This window comes from Alligator mississippiensis, chromosome 13, assembly GCF_030867095.1.
Source record: "Alligator mississippiensis isolate rAllMis1 chromosome 13, rAllMis1, whole genome shotgun sequence".
NCBI lineage: Eukaryota > Metazoa > Chordata > Crocodylia > Alligatoridae > Alligator > Alligator mississippiensis.
The window spans coordinates 56,859,739-56,881,254 of record NC_081836.1 but is presented as its reverse complement, the minus strand read 5'-3'; the positions used below and the strand labels follow the sequence as shown (position 1 = coordinate 56,881,254).

At 48.2% G+C, this 21,516-nt stretch overlaps 1 protein-coding gene across 1 annotated transcript in view; it reads right to left on the bottom strand.

Moving 5' to 3' along the window:
- LOC102564233 (uncharacterized) overlaps positions 1 to 19,329 on the bottom strand; it is a 30,214-nt gene extending 10,885 nt beyond the window's left edge. Inside the window, exons 1-25 of the mRNA XM_019494531.2 lie at positions 19,280 to 19,329; positions 16,783 to 16,845; positions 16,225 to 16,256; positions 15,161 to 15,182; positions 15,032 to 15,059; positions 13,807 to 13,855; positions 13,443 to 13,601; positions 12,600 to 12,811; positions 11,933 to 12,036; positions 11,355 to 11,473; positions 10,060 to 10,218; positions 9,383 to 9,594; positions 8,475 to 8,560; positions 8,132 to 8,262; positions 6,671 to 6,817; positions 5,712 to 5,902; positions 5,401 to 5,483; positions 4,938 to 5,074; positions 4,369 to 4,493; positions 3,192 to 3,345; positions 1,881 to 2,099; positions 1,507 to 1,677; positions 1,074 to 1,220; positions 753 to 802; positions 113 to 233 (exon numbers count right to left, since the gene is read on the bottom strand). Coding sequence (XP_019350076.2) covers positions 113 to 233; positions 753 to 802; positions 1,074 to 1,220; positions 1,507 to 1,677; positions 1,881 to 2,099; positions 3,192 to 3,345; positions 4,369 to 4,493; positions 4,938 to 5,074; positions 5,401 to 5,483; positions 5,712 to 5,902; positions 6,671 to 6,817; positions 8,132 to 8,262; positions 8,475 to 8,560; positions 9,383 to 9,594; positions 10,060 to 10,218; positions 11,355 to 11,473; positions 11,933 to 12,036; positions 12,600 to 12,811; positions 13,443 to 13,601; positions 13,807 to 13,855; positions 15,032 to 15,059; positions 15,161 to 15,182; positions 16,225 to 16,256; positions 16,783 to 16,828 — 2,904 coding nt within the window. The 5' untranslated portion in view covers positions 16,829 to 16,845; positions 19,280 to 19,329. The remainder of the gene's footprint in view (positions 1 to 112; positions 234 to 752; positions 803 to 1,073; positions 1,221 to 1,506; positions 1,678 to 1,880; positions 2,100 to 3,191; positions 3,346 to 4,368; positions 4,494 to 4,937; positions 5,075 to 5,400; positions 5,484 to 5,711; positions 5,903 to 6,670; positions 6,818 to 8,131; positions 8,263 to 8,474; positions 8,561 to 9,382; positions 9,595 to 10,059; positions 10,219 to 11,354; positions 11,474 to 11,932; positions 12,037 to 12,599; positions 12,812 to 13,442; positions 13,602 to 13,806; positions 13,856 to 15,031; positions 15,060 to 15,160; positions 15,183 to 16,224; positions 16,257 to 16,782; positions 16,846 to 19,279) is intronic.
- Between the last annotated feature and the right edge of the window lie 2,187 nt (positions 19,330 to 21,516).

Genomic DNA, 21,516 nt, shown 5'->3' with positions numbered 1-21,516 from the left:
TGCCTGCTGCCCAGGCTTCAAAAACCCATCAGTAATTCGTCAAGGATTGCATACACATCAAAGACACCTTTTTCCCCATCAGCAGCCAGAGCTATGACATGTCTCGCCCTACCTGGTGGTGGGTCAGGACCACGTTGTTCTTTGCCATCTGTTCAGCCATCGAGAAGACCCGGGCAGCTGAGAGTTTGCTGGCTGGCCTGCACTGGAAACCATGCAGGACCGAGGCTGAGAGGCTAAATGCAGGGAAGGGGAAGTTATGGGTTAAGGACTGAGTGCATCTGAAACACTTTTGATCCCATGACCAGGCAGAGGAAAGTCTACGCTGCCTCCATCCCCTCGATCCCAGAGGGGGGCTACAAGGCTGGAAGACCCTAAAATGTCACAATCAGGAGGGATTATGCAAGCATACCCCAGGCCAAGAGCTGCCTTCCCTCCTGAAAGCGGGTAGAGCTTCGACCTCTGCATTGGCCTCAAGGGAAGCAAGCAAAGCCTCATCCATAGCTCTTGGTTAATGGAAAGCATTTGCAGGCCCTGTGTTTGGCTTTTCTTTACTTTCTCCTGCAACAACCAATTGCTACCCAGAGGTCACTGGGGCCAAGATTTATCAAGGAATTTCGGTTTGAAATATCCGGCCCCTCTTCTGATCCGAGCGGCCGGTCACGCCGGTCCTTAGCAGGGGTTAGAAACAGATCCCAATCAGATGATTTTCTCTCCCCTTCTGAAACGGGAGGTACAAAAGAGGTGGTACTCACTCCGTGTGATTCTCCGTGGCAGACAGCACACGCTCAAAAAACACCGCCGCCTGCGAACGAGAACCGCGTGCACTCAGGTCCACGGAAAGGGCAAGAATATACAGGAGAGAAGAGACATAGGAGACCTCCCAGCCCTGTGTCCTACTTCCCAAATGACCCCTGAGGGCTGACTTACACGGAGTATTAAACAGAACAGATCCTTGCCACGGTTGAGTCCAGAACTTGGACCCATTGACTTAACCAGCACCAGCCAAGACCAGATGTGCTAGACTCAAATTTGCTCCTGGGAACGTGGTCCAAAAGACACAATATTCACGTTACCTGCTCTGCGGACCACTGCTTCTGTTGGATTTGGTGAAGATCTAGGTGCCCATCTTGCAGTACCAGCAACGAGATGGGGACTTGGTCCACCAGAGCATCAGGCACATCATGTAAAATGTCATTCAGAGAGGAGGATCTGGAGATGATCTACAAGAGTGGGATGAAGACATGTCACTAGCCTCCCCTGCGGCCTTGCCCAATCAATGCCTCGGAGGTTTTGGGGGAATAAATCAAGGCAATAACAGCATACTAGATATTGCTAATGAAGCAGTCAAGGCAAAGAGGTCCTCAATTTTTTTCACGGACTTCCCAAGGTTTGCAACCCCCTACCCAGCAGATGAGCCATTCAGCTGGGAAATTTGCATTTGGTCTGTTGAAGAGCGGAGGTGCTTGGTACGAAGAAGGAAGGTTTTCTCCCGACCGCTTTGCTCACCCTGTCCACAAAAGCTCTCTTCAGGTAGCGAGGGGCCTTTCTGATGGCCCTCAGGAAGCCTTCATTTTTAGCCATCTCCTTGGCAATGTCTGCGGAGATGTTCCTGAAGACATGACTGGGGAGGCCTGGCAGCAATGTTCCAAGTTTGTGAAACGCCTCTGCCGTGCCCAACTGCAATTGGAAGAAGAAGCGGAAAACAGACGTGATTACAGCCCTGATCTTACGACTCTCTTCTGAGACCTGACCTTTACGGTGCACTAACACAATTCGCGACTAATGTGCAATTAAAATCCATTGACCCCCAACCACAGCATCATCGCAGGAAGGTTTTTTCAAGCAAATGCTCTTGTGTTCTTAGGATGACAAACTCCTACCGTGAAGTTACTGCTGATCACTTTGTTCGCCAGCCCCTGGGCCTGTCCCCGGTTCCAGCCGTGGACTTGACCAAGTGCCTGCAAAGTCGCAGGCTCTGCTACGTCCTCTGCTCTCAGCTTCGAAATCTGCCCAAAGGTCAAGCCCAAGGCTTGCTGTCCTAGTGCAATCAAGGTGTTGGCATTGAAGGAAGTAACTTGTGCAACCAGCATGGTTGCAAGCTAGATGGTAAGGGAGAGGAGGATAAGAACAATAATCGATGAATCATGAATGAGCTGCTAAGTCCACCAAAGTCTACACAGTACATGCTGCTGGGACAGAGCTTTGCTCAGTCGTATTGCACTTTCTTCACTGTTTTTCTTTTTATTTACTACTTATGTATGAACGGGTGTATTTGCACAACGGGGAAAAGTTGTTCTGGCCACTTTTGAGTGTTCTTTTTTTAATGAAGTCAAAGGAAATTTCCAAACAAAATGGTATTTCAAGCTGAAACAATCCAAGGATTCATTTGGAAGATGCGGGGATGAAACATGTGGAAGCCTTTTAGGTTCCTTTTCCAAGTGACCAATTGGTGAAATCTAAATGAACTAAAATATAGATGCATAGAGTCACAGAAAATGAGGGTTTGCAGGGACTGCAGGAGGTCACATCTAGTGCAACCCCTTGCTCAAAGCAGGACCAGCCCCAACTACATCATCCCAGACAAGGCTTTGTCTACCCGGGTCTTAAAAACCTCCTGGATGGCAAGTGCACCACCTCTCTGGGTCACCTGCTCCAGTGCTTCACCTCCTAGTGAGGAAGTTTTTCCTAATATCCAACCTCAACTTCCCTTGCTGCAGCTTGAGCCCATTGCTCCTTCTGTCATCTGCCCCCACTGAGACCAGCCCAGCTCCATCCACCATCCTGCAGGGAGGGTGGAGGCTGCTATTCAATCCCCCTCGGTCTTCTCTTCTGCAGACTAAATCAGCCCAGTTCCCTCGGCCTCTCCTCACCAGTCCTGTGCCCCAGCCACCAAAACATAAGTCACATGCCCCAACCCCAGAACATATTCTTGTATCACTGAGTCTGCAGTTTTGACCAAAGAAAAGCTTGGGGAGAAAGACGTTATCGAGTTCTGCTTTATCCTGCTACGACCCAAAACTCCAGAAATGACAGGCAAAACCCCCCAAACTTCCTGAATCCAAATCCTCCCTGCAGCCCAGGATCTGGCTTCCCTCTCCCAGTGACACCAAACGGGGATGATCCTCTGTAGTCTGTGAATGGCCCAGTACCGTTCCTTGGCAGGGGCATCACACGGGGCGCTGAGCACTTACCTGGTGGTCGGACAGGGTGGGCTCTGTGGGCGCGGAGGTGTTTGAGGGACCGCAGTGGAGGTTTATCCTGGCAATGACACTGAGTGCGTCAGCGGAGCTGAGCCACTGGATGGCAGTCGAATGTCTTGCAAAGCAGAGCAGCGGGCCAGGCAGGCTGGGAGCAAACCCAGTGCAAGGTGTGTTAGCCAGGCACGTGTGCAACTGTGCGACTCTATCTGCTTTTCCCCACTTTCTAAAATTCTCCTATTTCTCAACAAAAACTCCAAGCGGACCATCTCAAGAGTTCACATATTTGCCTTTTTCACTTAATCCATTTTTTTTTAAACCTTCTAGCTCTATTTTTCCCCCTTTCCTCTGTTTCAGTGTCAAAAGTGAGTAAGAGAGAAAATGGGTTGGGGAATAGCAGAAAAAAGCAATGTTTTGGTTTAAACTTATCCTTTGTTTTCTTGAATGCTGTCTGAAAAATTTAACTGTCTTGTTTGTTTTTTTATGAAGTATAATGATCACTAACCACTCACCTCTAACACATGAGATGTGTGGATAGGCTATTCGAGAGAGGTAAGTAAGTACACATAGATCTATTTGGCTATATTAGAGATACGTATTTCTACTTATGAGATATATAGAAGTGTATATCTATCTATCTATAGAGATATATAGATAATGTGTGATATATTTAGATGGGTAGATAGATAACATGTGATATCTATATTTAGATAGCTAGATTGGTAATGTGTGATAGATAACGTGTGATATATATATATTTAGATAGATAGATAGATAATGTACGATATATATTTAGATAGAGAGATAGATAATGTACGATATTTAGATGGATAGATAGATAACATGTGATATATATATTTAGATAGATTGGTAATGTGTGATAGATAGATAGATAGATAGATAGATAGATAGATAGATAGATAGATAATGTGCAATATATATATATTTAAATGGATAGACAACATGTGATAGATAGATAGATAGATAGATAGATAGACAGATAGATAGATAGATAGATAGATAACGTGCAATATATATATTTATATATTTAGATGAACAAAAGGTGCTCTTCTTAGTAGCGGATGAAGTACATGAAAGCAAACAAAACCTCAAATCAATCGCCTGCAAGATTTCCAAAGTCTGAGAGTTTAAATACATATTTCCTTCTTACTCGATGAGACTGAAGTTTGCGTTCTTGGCAAACAGCGAGGTAGCGTACAGCTCTGCTGTGTCCCTTGGGATTTGCGTGTGGTTGATGAGTCTCAGATTGTCTCTGTTTATGGCAAGATCCTGGAGCTGGAAAAAGGGAAGTATGCGATGTCCACTGCAGGATTTCTAGAGATATCGCTTCTGCTGACTTTGCTAAGCACTGTTGAGCTCAGGGACTCTAAGAGTAGGCTGGAAATTGCATTGAGTGTGCCTTGCAGTGGTAAATCTAGTACTGTTTAATACAAATCAGGTATGTTGGCATATGCTACCCATTCAGGGGCAGGGGGTCTGTCTCCCCAGAGTGGGAAATAAAGCCTGGTGGATTGTTGGCAGCAAATAGCTTGGTCTTTCTCTGCAAGAAAGTGAATCCATGGGTGAATTCAAGCAGATACAGATGTACCGCCAGGTACACACATGAGTTTGATTGCACTGGGACTCACAAGAGCCCATGAGCAATTGAGGCTCCTTCAGCAGCTGCTCTGAGCCCCATTCACCCCGACAAGGGACTGTGCAAGACCACCGGATACTCACCACGGTGTTGTCATTATTTGTGAATGATAGCACATCTTCTGCGCTGCTGTAGCGGATGTAACGCCCAAGGTAAGCAGCAAACCAGTTTGCTGTCTTGGGGTTGCTGGCATTGTAGCACCTGGGCCTGGCAGGAATCGCTACGTAATGAAGGACAGAAAATTATTGTAGACGAGCAATTGGGTATAACAGTTAGAGATGAATATCCACAGCTCCCTGCAATGCCTTAAGAGTCTTGCTATTAGAGATTAAAACCTCTTATAAGACTCTAGAGTGATTTCAGCATTGCAGACTCCACCCCAAACCAGCTCTGATTCACCCCATGAATCTGATCTCTGCACTTCAGCCCACACCAGGCGCAGGTATGGATTCACATGCTAGCATCTCAACTCACGTCACGCTGTTGGCCACTCTGATGTCCCAAATGGACAGCACCGCCGCTCTTAGGCCGGACGCTGAGACTTACCGGTGAGATAGGCCTGGATGGCATGATACACATCTCGCTCGCTGACCTTCAAAGCAGTGCTGTTATGACTCAGTTTGTCCACGCTGCAAATTGGAAGAGAAACAACGGGGTTGCAAGGATTAGTCTGAAATGGGTTTGCTGCTGAGCAATGGGACAGAAAGGGAAAGCTAGGGGCTTTGCCTACTATTACAGGACCATTGGATGGGGACTCCTAAGCCATTTGTTCTCATTCCCAGTTGAAATCAGTTTTCATCGTGACCGTTGGCATAAGGATGGGAAATCCTCCCTGTGCCCCCCCTTGCTGCACTTACATCTTGCGGAAGGCCGTGCACGTGGCTTGCAAGGTGTCGCTGGAGCTCAGCAGGGGACTTCGGACAAAGCTGAAGTACGGCAGCAGGCGTGTGCTGAGCCAGGCATCCACCTCCGTCTCACGGTCACTCCTTACCACCGCAGGCCACACGCCTGCCAGAATGGCTGCTCCGGTGTCACCGGGGAGGGTCTCCTAGAAGAGAAGCAAAGGGACACAGTACTTTGCAGGTGACAGCTTCACACCCATGAAGCATGAGGAGCTTTCCTCTCTGCCATGCAGACCCAAGGGCTGATATCAACACCATCCCTTTTCTGGAGAGTCTGTGCTGTGCTGGCAGTGGGGTGGGAGAACTAATATAGGTCCTTTCCTTCTCTTGGTGGACTTCACCATCCAGCTAGATTCCCATATTGGCATTCAACTATAGCAACTAACCCTCTCCCAGATTCACAGTTATGCTGGTTGGAGGAAAAAGAAAAAAAAAAAGTTTATTGGGATCAACTATTGCTTCAGCACAGCAGTCATAGAGGCAGAGTTTAGTCCTGAACTTAGAGGCAGTCCCATGGTCCTTTTCAATTATGCATATATTTTTTTCTCCCTTTTTCTTTTTGTCCTTCTAACCTTTTCAAGCCCAATTAAATGTTGTGGGAAAAGTCCTACAAGATCCTAAAGACAAAGCTTTTCCTTCATTTTGGTGCCTAATGCTCTCAGGGCAAATGTTCTTGCTGGGATCCTGTGACCCCAGCTGACTTCCTGCCCCGGGGGCGAGGGGCTGGACTCGATGATCTTTCGAGATCCTTCCAGCCCAAATGTCTATGACATCTATGAAATTCATGGGACTTTCTGAATCCTCTTGCTTGGGACGTGCTAGTTCATGTGACAAGCAGGGTGTTTCTTAAAGTCCAATCCAACGTGGAGATTTGCTTGGCTTGTTGGACAGTAAGAAGCAAATGCTTGACTTACCACCACACTCTTCTTGTTCAGCTGGTCAATAAAGTCCCCTTTCCTTTCATAGGTCTTCACAAGAGTGGTCAGGAAGGCATTGTCGTTGAGGAACGCAGGGCTGGAGAACAGGTCGGCCAACGCGGCGGGAGCCATCGTGTTTGCAATCTGAAATGAAGATGTCAAGATGAGGGCGGGGAAGGCTGACAACTGTATCCCCAGGAACGTGATAGGAGCCATTCGTGTGATTATGAATGTAAGAGGAGCTGAGATGATTGCAGAGACGCCGGCCACAATCTGTGAACACTCGTGACCATCAGGGAGGTCCCGGATGATTGGAAAAGGGCAAATATAGTGCCACCTTTAAGAAAAGGGCTCTGTGGCCAAGGGACTCACGGGGTGAGCCAGAGCCCAGAAAGTTGTGCATTCAAGCCTGGGTGAGTGGCCCTGAGCTTCCCAGCTGGAAATAGCAGCTCTTGTGGGTTTAACTTTCTCACTAGGAGGATGGTGAAGCACTGGAAGGGATTACCTAGAGAAGTGGTGCAATCTCTCTCCATCCTTGGAGGTGTTTAAGACCTGGCTAGACAAAGCCTTGGCTGGGATGATGTAGCTGGGGCTGGTCCTGCTTGGAGCAGGGGTTGGACTGGATGCAACCTCCTGAGGTCCCTTCAACCTGAATTTCCTGTGATTAACAAGCTGCAGAGCTGCTCAGCTTCAAAATGGGCAAAGGGCAGGTCTTCAGCATTGCAAACTTCCCTCGTCTGCCCTCTGCTGATGTATTCCCAAATCCGAGCTGGAGTTGCCACTTCCAGTAATGAAATAAGCTCATACTCGGTAGCCAGGCAGCTCTCAGCAGCTCTGTCAAGACCATCAACACCGGAGCCAATTCATGTTCACTTCAGTGGTGGGTTTTGCAACAGAGATTAGACCTGTCCATGGGCGACTGCTGCCTCCCAAGTCTGGGGGGGCACCAGATCGCTGATGGGGAGCAGGGGGTTCATGACTGGTGGTTCCAGGGGGTGCACAGCCGATCTCGGGGTGCATGTGCACCTGCGTGCACCCCTAGACATCGCCAATGGACCTGTCAACTAAGAACTGGACTCAGAGCTATTGTTGTGGGGCCCAGCTCTGCAAAGCCTTAGTCACGGGGGGAAAGCCTCAATAATGCCCATGGGAACTACATGTGCACGTAAAGGTTTCTCATTACAAGTCAGATCTTTCAGAACAAACCTCTTTGGGACAGCAGGCTGTGGAAAGAGCATCAGAAACATCTGACAGTAAAAAGAGGAGAGGTGTGTTTGGGGAGAAACTGTCTTACAGACACCGCTGCGATGAGCCCTATAAGCACACAGGATAGATTGGAGGGACACAGAAATACCTCCGAAGCCCAGACACTGACTATGCAGAGGGGTCTCAAGTATTGCTCATGTGGGCTGTACGGACACACGGGCCGGCTGCAGCAAGACCATGCATGCGTTGTACCTTTTGGATGCCAGACAGTGGAATGACGGATCTGAGATCTCTCAGATTCAGGAAAGTGCCAAAGCCCTGAAATGTCTCTCTCAAATACACAGCAAAGCTGGTGTCTGTGGTGTAGCACTGTAGTGAAGAGTCTGAAACAACCAGAGAGAAAAGGCAGTCAATTTAAAGTATAAATGCGCAGGAGTGGGACTCTCAGGGGGGGGATGAGCCAAAGGACAACAGCAGTTGTACACTGTATTGCACACATCTCTGCACGTGCACACGCAGGTATTAGGAAAGGTCAGTGTTTTGCAAAAGCAGCAGAAGCAGGCGGCCAAACTTGGCTGTGAGCAGTGCATCTTACTTGCTGTCCGGTCCCGTATCTCCTGGTAAATGCTGTGTTGCGTGGGGTTGCTGAAGTCGGAGATGGAGTTATTCAGCACAGTCACCCTGTGACACAAGCACAAACACATCATTTAGCTCTCAGAGCTCCTGGGATTTCAGCTCCTTGCAGGTAGCACAGACATCTCTGTAATATTTTGGGCTTTCCAGAGACAGTTTTATCACTAAGCAGTGAGCGTGTACGGGGGCGATTTATTAACTTGGTGGCCTTCTCGAGCTTTCCCCATAGCTGGGAGTCTTTGACTTGACCTCATTGTGCAGCATGTAGCAGCTTTGGGTCATCACCATAAGCAATAATAATCATGCAATGAACAGTGGAAGCTGCAGGATGCACTGATCCCATCATAGGAATAAGAGTCAGGGCATCTGCATCACTTAGGCCATATAGCTTCCTCTCTCTGCATCTGTCCCTCGTCTGCAAAACAGGGATCACCATACTTCCCTGTCCGTGTGAAATGCTTTGTAACCCTTTTAGGGAAGGCACCATTGGATAATACCGGTGTCTGGGACCCCCTGGTTGAGATGTTTCTGTCCCTGTTGTTTTTCAATGAGAAGCAACGTGTTTCAGGAAAAGTGTCTGGGTCTCCCTTGATGCAGGCTGGCGGCTCACCCAGGGGAGGGGACCAGAGAGCATCATGAGAAGCATAGCTCAAGCATGGAGCCTGGCTTATAGAGGAGAACAGGGTCAGGCGGTGCCTGGACTCCAGGGACTCGACCACGCCTGTCCCTGGACATGGTGTGGGTCTTAGTGGACCCATCTCAGAGTTAGATTTTTTTTCGCCAAAAAAAGAAGGGAAATTCCAGCTGCAATTCATGACAGCACTCTTGTAAAGCAGCCCTAGGAAGAACAGAGAAGACAACAGCCCTTACACAGCCTTGATGGCCGTGCAGGTCCTAGCTTCTAGACCCTCGAAAAGCAGGGGGACGTGGGTTCGGTTCAGCCCTGCAATCAAGCCGGCGAGGCGAGGATTCATCCAGTGCATGAACTCTGTGTCGTTTGCTGGCCGCAGTATCGGCCTCGCTGCCACGAGGATGTGTTGCAACAGCACGGCTTTGGTCTCTGTCTCCAGGCTGCTGTTGGCCTGGAAGAAATGAAAGGAGAAGGGCGAGGGTATGGAAAATGATCCCAAGCACGGCGGCTGCCTGCTTCATACGGAGTGGGGCCTTTGCACAGCAAACCTGCACCAGTTGTTGTTTTTTTCTCTTGTTTTTTTTCTATCTTCATGTCCTCACCCCTGCTTTGAAAAATAAAAGCTCTCCCAAACTCTCCCAGCTCCACTATCCAAACCCAGCCTTCATTTCCCCTTCCTACGCCTGCATGTACCTTCTGGAGAGGGAGGGAAGTTGTTACCAAGGATGGACATAAGGAGCAGGTACTGTGCAGCACCTCCAGGCCTGTTTAAGGAGAGCATTGATCATCTCAGAGCCATGAATCCTGCAACAGGTTTTGCCCCCAAATTTCAACTGACGTCAGCAGTAGTTCCTCAAATGGTGCCAGAGCAGAGCATAGCCCGGGACGCTGGAAGGAGTATGGGGATGGCTCTCACCAGGTTGACTTGTCTGTTCAATTCATCAATATATTCGGCAATGGTTGAGCTGGTGACAAAAGCCAGGAGTCTCTGGAGATCTTCAGTTGCCTCCACGGTCCCATTGGCGACTGTTAGCTGTGCCAGCTGCTTCACGGTCAAGCTGTGGAGCACGTCAAACTAAGAAAGAGAAAGAGCAAAAGGAAGTTAGGAATGAAACATCTGCTTTGGAGAGCAGGGAAACCAGAGGCAGCTATCCTCATGATCCATGGTTTCATAGGAGTTAGGGGCTGGAAGGGACCTTACGGATCATCGGGTCCAGCCCCCCTGCACTTGGGCAGGAAAGTAAAACTTGAGCCCAACAAGATGGGTGTCAAGACATTTTTGGAAGATTGTCAGGGTGGATGATCCAAGGAAGAGCACGGATGGCTTCACTTTTCGGAAACCAGCCCAGGTTGGAGAGGGTTGGGATTGGATTGATTTCCATTGGAGGGACTCCGGATCACAAGACCGATGACTTGAGACCACAAAGAGCTCAACAGCGTATACAGCAGTTCGCCCTCCCGCCCTGTCCACTGGGTCCCTAATTTTGATATGCTCCAGCTCTTGGCCAGAAGACCCCTTCCAGTGCATCTCACTCTCCACAGCAGCCAAGCAAGCCTGAAACCACCAGCCAAGAGGCCAGTCAAGGCCGATGATGACAGCAGGCTTTGAAACCACTACGACCTGTCCCAGCCTGATGCCAGTAGCTCATTTAGAACAGCCATAAAACTTGTTTCATTGGAAAATGAGCCAACCAGGCATAAAACCATGAACCAGGCATGACCCAACCAGCCATAAAACTTGTTTCATTGGAAAATGAGCCAACCAGGCATAAAACCATGAACCAGGCATGAACCAACCAGCCATAAAACTTGTTTCATTGGAAAATTCCCAACCAGCCTTCAAACCAGGAACTAGCCATGAACCAACCAGTCATAAAACTTGTTTCATTGGAAAATGAGCCAACCAGCCTTCAAACCATGAACCAGGCATGACCCAACCAGCCATAAAACTTGTTTCATTGGAAAATGCCCAACCAGCCGTGCTCTGGGGCACCCTGCTTAGTGCACATGGCTCCCTGGACTGGAGTCCAAGGCCGGACTGATCTTGTAAATCCAAAATTGCTCCAACGTAACTGAGATCTGAGTGTGCCCCACGCTCTCTGAGCTGGATTATTAGCTTGCTGGACTGGAGCTCATTCAGAACAGGGTCCCACCCCCGAACTATGACCCTGCACTGCTGTAGGTGTGGAAGTGGCTGTAGGTGCTACGTACCCCACTGAACGCAGCATTCAGAGAGAGCAGGTCTGTGTACGCGGCGTATCGGCTGAACCTCCTCAAGTTGACAGAGAGCCAGGCAGAGGTGTTGGTGAGGCCACCGACACACGCAGACCCTGCGAGGAACAAGGAGCAGCAATGGGGGCATCTCCAACGAAGGCCGGACACGAGACACCACTAGGCATTGCAAAGATGCACAACATCTGCAGGGAGTCTTTTCTGTGATGTCTAGCTCGGCCTCCGCCTGCTTGCCGCGATGCCTGAAAGCTTATCCAACAGCTCTCCCAATTATATGGGTGGTTAAATACGACCCCACAAGACAGCCTTGCCTCATAAGATTTAACAGGCCATGAGCTACAAGAAAGAGATGGCAAAGCACCACCCCAACCCCTCAGTAAAACGTCAGCAGGGGTCTCGGAGGTCTGGATCGTTGTGTAAGTGCAGCGGTTTCTGGGCGGCTGATGCACTCGCAAGTACCTTTGTGCGTGAGTTGTCTGCAAAGATTTTCACGTATTGGAGCAAAGTTGCTGTTCGGATGTGGTAGGAGCCAAAGGGGTGCTAGCTTTGCCTCTTACCTTCAGCTTTTAACCCTTTCAGGAAAGAGAGCTGGAAGCTCCTATAGACAGCCTCTTGGGTAGCGTGGCTCATCTCCTTAAATTCTAGGTCCAGGGCTTTAACTCTTAAAAGGCAACAAGACACGAGCATGAGAGAGAGCAAGCAGATAGGCTATCACAGGCAATCTGTCTGATTCCCTTTAGAGAAGAGGCTACCAAATGCACTCACCTGACCATGAATGTTGGTGGATAGGTCTTGCTCTTGAGTACCATGCCCTCACACCTCCGCCGTGTCTCTCACTCCATCTTTCCCTAGCTCACTCACTCTCTCGTTATTGCATGTATGAATCCGCCATTCATCTTTCCCATCCTCTCATCAGAGAAGCTGACATTATGAATGCCAAGATACTAGTGACGTGTGTATAGTGACCCATGATTGTATCTAGCAGCCCGTTCATCCAATGCACCTATCGCCCAGGTAGAAGATGTCACGCAGACCTGCCATCGCCTCAAGCTACTTCCCTCTGTTTCCCTCTGCAATTATTGGCAGTGGAGCACACTTGTGAGGTCAGGCCCTTGCAATACCACGTGCATCCAGCCCCGGTCTCCAGCACACTCCACCCTGAACTCCCCGAGAGGAAAGATTAGTGATGTTAATGCTTCCACTAGGTGAAACCCTGACACGTACATTGCCTGATACTGTGCACATCTCATGGTCTTGTTGTGAAGGCACTGGAGGATGTCGGCAGAAATGGCAGATAAAAAGGGCCGTAGCCTCTTCTGGAACCACGGCCCCACAAACTCTGTCTCGTTGAAACGCTCTTCGTTCCTCAGCTTCCCATCCCATAAAGCCTCCAGCAGAATGCCCTTCTGCTTTGCTGGGATGAGGGAGGCATTAACCTGCAACATAAACACGTGCCTTTTGACTGAGTGTAACCATCCAGGGATCCCCAAGGGCTTTACAAGCATTACTTCAACCATGACAGTTCCCAGTTAGAGATGTTCAAGCCCTTTATCATAAGATTAATTGCTTTGTGCATTCAGCTAAGCGTTTGCAAAACTGCATTATGGTGAACTGAAGTTGGCCAATGTATCCGTGAAACTATTCATAAATGAATATTGCATTTTTCTACTCTATTCACAAGCAACCTCACACTGCAAGACTGGAGATGGCTATTGCCTCCTTTTAATAAGTGAGGAAAATGGGGCACAGAGAGAGATGGTGTTTTGCCCGAGGTCAACGAGCAAGGCCGAGGGGAACCTAGCGAGCAACCTGCGCACTTAGTGGAGGGACCTGAACCCTGTGATAGTGGTGGCTGCTGCCTTTTTACTGCTGATATAGCAAGATATTGGTGCTTTGCAATCCCAGCTGAGAGTAAGACTATAAAGCAAAGTCCCTGGAGGAGAATAATTAATGTGAGACAATAAAGCACCTCAATGGACAGAAGAAGAAAGTAACGGGCTGCTTGAAAGAGCTGGAGTGAAATAAATCCCTCGAGGCTTTCTTCAGGGAAGGAAAATACACTTTTACCTTGCCAAGAAACCCGTCCAAGGCTGCCTCCAGCTCTGTGGTGTTTGCTTCGCTGACAAACACCTTCAGAGCTTGGGGCTGGAGGTCTTCCTTGCTCTTCAGCAGGAGCTCAAAGGCGCCGTGGAGGGAGGAACGGTTCCACCTCGACACGTTTTGTAGCTGGAAAAGAAACCAAACCCCCGTCTAAGAGAAATGAAACTCGCTCAAATCCTGTGTTTCCTTCTCATAATTCCCATGTGATTTCTGCAAATGGGATAACGCCCCTGCTAGGGCTACGGGAGGTACGGGAGATGGCTGCATTGCAGGGAAAATAAGGCTGAATGGAAGAATGAGGACGTGCCGGGTGCTGCTCCGCTGTACTTACATTATCGCAGACTAAGCGAGTGAAATTGGAGGACCCTTCATCATCCTCACTGTGAAGACAGAGAGAGAACGACATGGATGTACAGGCCCATGGCAAACCCTAATGCCATGTCTTTAGCACCAAGTTCATTAGCTGTTGCTTTTCATCACAGAACAGAGTCCAGCTCCCCTGATGTTAATGGCCAAAAAAGCAGTGCATGACAGCCTTTAGGATATGCATCTGCTAAATAACCCACCCTGCAAACTCCTAAAAAGCCCATAGTTAGCAGAGCTGGGCAGTGGATGCAAAGTGTGCGCAGCATCTCTTGAGGTCTGTGGTTGTATCTGTTGTCCAGGGCAGGGCTGAACTGTGTGAGCAGTGCACTATATATTACAGTGGCAGGAGAAGGCTTGACCTTGTCTCACCGCCTCTGCACCCCTGCCCCTGGGTGTGAGAGTTACACTCATTTTACACACTTATTGGCAGTCAAAGTTACCCTACGCTGCCACTCACATCCATGCTCTGCTCAACTAACAGCCAGGGTTAAGTATATCCGACTTGCTTATAGGTCATCAAAATTAAGCCTCTAAGGGGCCCCAAATGACTCTCTTGCCCAGGGCCCCAACAACCCTAAGACCACCACTGCTTATATTGTCAACTATTCGCATATTTTTGGCATTATAATCATTATAACCATTATCATGGTTATAATGCCGCATATGGATTGCATATTTTTTTTGACCAAAGATTATACCAATTTTGCAAAAATAAAAAACTCCAACCTAAAAAAACCCCTACATTTTAAAATTGTTTTATTCACAGAAATATATATATTTTTTATTGTTTTTGATACATCTTTTAACAGAAAATTTGAGCTTTTTCTATGTATTCTTTGGACCTATTGACAATTTTTTGTTACAATTTTTGACTGATGTTAGACCAGGCAGTTGATCAAACTTTATTTGAGCGATCAGATACCCAGCCCTACCAATGACCTTGTATTCTGCCTGGCCCTGAGAAGATCATCTCTGCTCTGCAGCTCTCCAGTAGTGCAACCACCACATCACAGGCATCAAGTGAGTACAGAGTAAAAACCTTTAAGATGTGGCTTGATCATGGGCTTTTCTAGGGCTCCAGGAGATGGCCCCCTCTCATCTCCCGTTAAATGGACTCAGAACTTGCTCTGTGCACACATGCAACACCCAAAGTACGCTTTAAAAGGGATCCAGTTAATTTCTGCAAATACCTGGAAATGTTCTTGCAAAGTTCTGTGGCTGATAAAAAGAAAAGATGAAGAAAAAGCAAAATCAGCCATGTTTCCTACATCCAGCTTATCCAACACTAGTCCCATAGAGCACATATTGCAGTCACTTACCATTTATCTGAAGGCCGGGACACTGTGGGGATGGGAGGAAAAAAAAGGAAGGCACACAATTAAATGCAGTTTTTCAATCGATGACCTGAGATAGCTGCCTTGCTTCTGTAGCATTATCATGGTTATAATGCCATAGCTCAATAAAATACAGTATCTCACAGACTCTCTTGTCTCTTTAGAGACCCACAGACTATGGGCTGGATGCTCTGGTCTGTTAAGACCCCTCGAGGGGTGCACAGAGGATTATAAATCCGGTGCAAGGAACCAGGTTCCTGACGGTTCCCCACATAGGCAGGCACTGGCATATTATAATCTACAGGTGCAGCAGGCAGCTAACAGGGATTGGCAGCAGCCCTGTGGCTGTTTTAAGCCAAAATAATTGAGATGCTGAGAAGCAGCCATGCAGTCACCTTCGCCACCCTCGTTGGGTGCTCGGGGGCGGGAGGTTTGGCCAGACCCCAGGATCGGGGCCTCTATATTTAGAAGGACTTTCCTCTCCCGCTGAAAAGCAGCAGCGCCCTGTCCTCAGCATGTTGCTTCCTGGCAGGGAGACGGAGGCATGTTGCAGCCGTGGCACCTCCATTAAACAAATGGCTGTAAGCTCTCACGTAGAGAGCGTGCCCTAAGGAATGAAGCCTCAACAGATGCCAGCCATATACTAATGGGCTGTTTTTATTTTTATTAAGGGCATAAATGCATGTGCGAAACCAGTGTTTATTCTTTTTCATAAGCAATTGCTGCTGATTGCATATGCAAATCCGATGGTTACATCTGCTCTCACCATAATTACACACCGCAACGGCTCTTCCTCTATTTTTTTTATTTGTTTTTAAAAGAGCTTTTCATTCCAACTTTTCTAGTATTCTCATTGGTTTGGCTTGCTCCAGCATTTCTACTATTCTTGTTATTTATGCCTTATTTCCTCCACTCCTTTTTAGGCATCTGTTGAACCCTGGATGGCTAGAAAGCAGGTTCGGAGCTACCCGCTATATCCCGCGCTTAGCATGCCTATTATTCTTCTATTAGCATCTTGAGGATATTTAAACCCCTTGCAAACAACTTACTGATGCCGCTTTCACCAGGCTTCTTGGAAATCCTGCAACCAAATGGATTAAACACGTTGAAAAGGAGTCATTAGAAACAAGTAGTTGAATAATTTAGCAGGTGTGTGTTGTTCGGCATCCCTGAATGTAGTCCCCCCGGAGCCTTCTCTTCATCTCTTTATATGTAAGCTATTTTGCAAATAGATTAAGTTTAGCAAATACAGGGAAATGCTGTATGTAGGAGGAAAGGGCCCTATTTTAAAAGGCTGCATTGCATTCAAGGAACTAGGAATGCATGATCTGCATATTAAAAAGAAAGATGAGTCTATGTGTGTGCTACTTGCTCTCCTGTTGCTTTTAACAGGGCATTTAGATCCGTTCCTTAGATAGGGCTGCCTGAGATTCTCAGGAAATCTTTTGAGAGCTGTGCAGATTTGTAAATCAAAGGCCATCATAGCCTCAAGCTCTGCTGAACTGCGCAGAAGTTACAGAGCTAAATCTGCACCCCACCGAGGCAGCTCCCACAATGCGCTCCGATGAATGGAGGCCCGGATTAGACTGAGAAAAGGAGTAGCTCACCCAGGCAGAAGACAACAGCAGCCAGTATGCAGGGCACATGGTTCATCTTGCCTCGGATGGGGTCTGGAAAACACAATGCACAAAAGAGCACGTCCTCCAAGCACCGCGGGTGTGACAGCCTGCGGGATCTCAGCAGGTTGGAGGGGGGCATGCTTGCTGTCATTAACTGAATGGGGATCATCCAAAAAGGAGTCCATCCTCTCTGCTGTTAATCGGGCAGAAGAAACAGAATGGTTGACTCCCTTTTTAGCATCTGAATGAGTCTCTCCACTGATTTCAGCGGGAGCTGGACCGGGCGCTGGGAGAAGGAAGCTGGAATACAGTGGGTGAGACCAGATGATCTCTAGGGCCAGACATGAAACATAACCCGGTGTAAGTAATCAGAAACCGGTTCAAATCTGCAATGCAACAGCAGTTCAGTGCAGGCAAACCGCTTTCAAAAGGGCCAAAACCAGTTTAAGATAAACCTGGATGGATGTAGTATCAGACTTAACCGATTTAAGTTGAATCGGTTTGTTGAACTTCTGTCCCAGATCCCCAGGCCCCTTCCAGCTGTAAAGGGCCTGCCAGAAAGGAGGCACGCAGCCTCGGATCTACCACCAGATAAAGAAGGGTTGGTTTCAGCCCTTTATATGTCCTGATTTTCACCTCGAACCTGGGATTCAGACAAGGGCCAGAACGCAAAGTGAACCTTAGCTGAACGCACCGCGCGTGCCCTGTTTTCTACCAAGCAGAGGACCGCGCGCAGCTTGGAGGGTTGTCACGTATCAGTTGTGAAATGCAGAATGACTCGCAATCAGAGGACAGCTCAGTGCTGTAGGAACTCAGAAAAAGGTGGGGATTTTTCCAAGGGGAAACTCGGATAATGATAGGCTTGGTTTATTGAATGAATCCTATTTAATTCTCAAGTCACTGGCTCCACAGCAGGGGCTCAGAGGGGCTCTCCAGCCAGCTGCCAAGGGCAGGTTAGGCTTGCACTGTCTTCCAGTTGAATTCATGCCTCCCTCCGCTGCAAGGCTCTGTGCCCCATGAGCGATGTTTGTCCTGGCCTCTTAAAGGTCACGGTGCTTTTAGCGCAGAGAGAAGAAAGACCGAGAATACCAGACCCCTACAATCACTTCAGCCCCCGCGGAGGCTTTCACAGCTCCCTGCAGAGATTGCAAGCCAGAGCCTCAGTGGATGATGGACCGGTGTTGTCCCATTAAAATCAATGGGCCAACTTAAAGCCACGAAGGATCAGGCCTTGCATTTTCATCACATGCAAGAAGACCCAAGAGTCAGGTCTCTGGGATCCGGGTACAAATTTGCGCAGCCTGTTTCCTTCCCCAGGCTCCCACTGGTTTGAAAAAAGGTTTAATTTGCTGTGGCTTAGAGGTGCAATATTTCTGCCTAATGCTTTTGGGCATACTCTGCACCTGTTCTGGGGAGAGCAGGTTTCAGCACATTGCCTCTGATCAATGATTTCCCTTTCCTAACGCTTCCCCAGTTCCTAAACAGAAATAATTGATGCTAGTCTGTTCTGACTATCTCTAAGGACACCACATATCCGTGTGTAACACTAGGCTCAGATCCCAATAACAGCAGTATAAGCAGGTGTAAGACACTATAGTCTGTGCAGTTATACCTGTATAAAACCAGCTTGCGTGATAACAGGCATTGCTTCTTGTTTGATACTAACTACATACATTGGAAAAGTGGAAAAAAAACCCATAATCAAACCCAGGTCACTCTACCTTGCACACGTACTGGCGTCTGGCTGCTTTACTACTTCATCTAGGAAGAGCACAGACCACCTGCAAATGCCTCCTCAGGCTGACAAAGGGTATTTGTACCCCAAAGCTTGCAAAGAAGAATTTTTCCAACTATTTGAGTTGGTCTAATAAAAGAGATTGGATTTACCCAAAGAACTTTGTCTGCCTAATCAGGCCCAGTTCACTCTACCTTTCAGCATCCTCTCTCTGCCACTGTGTGACCCCGAATACTGAGCAAAATGGACCTAGGGTCTGACTCTCATTGAGCAATCGGATCCACCTGCAAGAGTGAGCGGAAACACTAAAAAGCAGATCAATAGGCTATTTGATAGTCCATGGCATAATTATTCCATGGCTATATGAACCCTGATGCAATCTATCTCCACCTAAATCTCATTATATTCTATTTATCCCACGGCACGGTGGGCTATCGTGTCTCTATGCCATTTGGTACTCTTCATCCCTCCACCCTGGCAGTTCCTCTCCTAATCCAGTAACACAGGCGAAATGCTTTTCCCCCCACAAAGGAATCAGAACTCATGGCAGAGGTGATATCTTTTATTAGACCAACTAGGTGTTTGCAGGAAAAAAAAGCTTCAATTGCAATTAAAGGCAATTTTTTTTTGCAAACATCTAGTTGGTATAATAAAAGGTATCACCTCTGCCGCGAGGTCTGATACCTTTTGCCTCTAGACCAATATGGATACAACCTGGACACCTTTCCCTCAATAGAGATGTTCACTTACCTGGAGCCAGGTGGATCACAGCCCTCTTCCTGCAAGCGCCGTGTCCCTGCACGGAGCAATGCTAGAGAACAGGTCTGTCCTGCTCTTATCTCTGCAGGGTGTGGGATGTTGCTCCGTGGAGGGGGTGGGACAGGTGTTCTTTTCTCAAGCCAGGAGTTGTAGAAAAGGGCTAGTTTGTCCTTCCTCTGGAGAGGGCACTAATCCCTTCTCAAAACATTTGGCAGAGGATCGAGGGCCCCCAACAACACCACAACTTCCCTTAATATCAGTGGAAACTTTTAGGACCTGGTGAGAGATACAGGACATGGGGCAGGTGGATGTAATCCCAGGCAGGGCTGCTGCATTATGTGGCTTTGTATTGTGTTGGAGAGCGTCTCACAAGCAACCTTTACTGGATCCGATGATCTTGCGCGGTCCCTTCCAGCCCTCCCGTCTATGAACCCTATGAAAAACTTGCAGAAGTGACCAAATAGACCTGAGGTCTAGGGCTGAGCCTGAGACAAGGCTTTCCTGCCCTGATAAAAAGGTGGGATTTCCGTACTGGCACATACCGAAGACTGCTCAGAAAGTTTTTTGACCAAAAACTAGGTAAAGACAAAGGTGGGTCTCTCTTCAGACCCAGGTAAAGCCTGTTTCATCAGAAAACTCCCAACCAGTTGTGCTCTGGGGCGGCTGGCCTGCTTCTTGCACATAGTCCCAGGCCAGATTGATCTTGTAAATCCCAAATTGCTCCAGCATAACTGAGATCTGACTGTGCCCTGCAATCTCTGAGCTGGATCGTTAGCTCACTGGACTGGAGCTGCTTTACACAAAAAGGGTCAGACTCTTGCACCGAGCTCCCAAAGCACACACAGACCCTATCTGTGTGCAGGCGCCCGTACAGCTCTGCTTGTCAGGTGTGCCGTTACACAACGTGCAAGGAAAAGTGAACACGTGCATGCAGTTTCCAAGCATGGCAGGGAACTGCACTGGATTGCACAGACAGGGACATCCACCCCAGCCCTCCTGACACCAGCTGGAGTTAACCTGTGCTGCTAGTAAGGTACCATAAACCTACTAAGCAAGTTGAAGAAGCTGAGGCTCCGTGAGGATTTGCACCTTGGGAAGTGTAACCAACACCAAACAATTATAAATAGGACTTGGGAGGACCTGTAGCCTTACCCACCGCCCAACCGGCGGAGCGAGATGGCCCATCTTCCACCAGCTGAGAACAAAGGAGGGGTGCCAGCCAAAAACCAGCAGCTCAGGATGAAAGTGCATGGAGGAGAAGACTCCCCAGGCCTTACCCAGCCCCCAGGGTCCCTGTCTACATCGCAGTCCCTCTGGAGATGAGGGTCTGTGTAAATCTAGCTGCAAAGCCCTCGTGGCAAAGAGGAACGTTAAACTTGGAATAGCATGCATTTCACTGCAGCCCGGGGGAAAACAGGCACAAAAAAGCCAGTCTTTCATTTAAAAAATTAAACTAGATAGTGATAGAGGCCTTCAGCTTTACTTGGGCAATGAGATTACAGTCGGTTCAACCTAGTCACAGTTCTTGTTAACAAGGGAATGATAATTGCTCCTTCTAACCCTTGCATCTGAGGACCTTTATTGATCCTAAGAGCAGACCTGTTTTCTTTTACTGTAAATGTAGAAAGGAAACAGGAAGAATAAGCAGGAATGGTGGTTACTGGGGAGATAACTTGGAGTGCTTCTAGCCATGCGGAGCTGATGGGAGAGTCAGGTGCCCCGTTTTGGTGGCCTTTCTGCACAGTTGGTGGTCACTGTATGCCTGATTTTAGCACCTGTAGACAGTCCTGCAGATCCGAGGTTTTAATGCCCGCTCTGGTTGCAGATGGTCTCTTTTGCAGCCTGCACATCCATTCCCCGGCTCTCGGGCATTTGGGCTGCTTTTGGGCTCCTTGTGCCACGTTGGTATTCATCACGGCATTTAAATTGAATAGCCCCAGCAACTATTTACAAGCTGAAATCCAACTCAATGGAATAATTTGTCAGGGGATCTCTGCATAAATTAGTGAGGCTTAGGAGAAGGGCTCCCTGCCCTTACCAACTGCTGGGTGTGTTGTTGACTCACTGCTTCAACAATGGTGGGAGGAATCCAGGGGGGCTGAGCAAGAACCTGCAGTTCCCAGCTAACGGGGTTAATTAAATGGTATATGCTGCAGCATCCTCTGCCTTTGATCTTCTCCAAAGCCGTGTGTCTCTCCTCTATGCAGCCAGCCCAAAAGGGGAGAGTC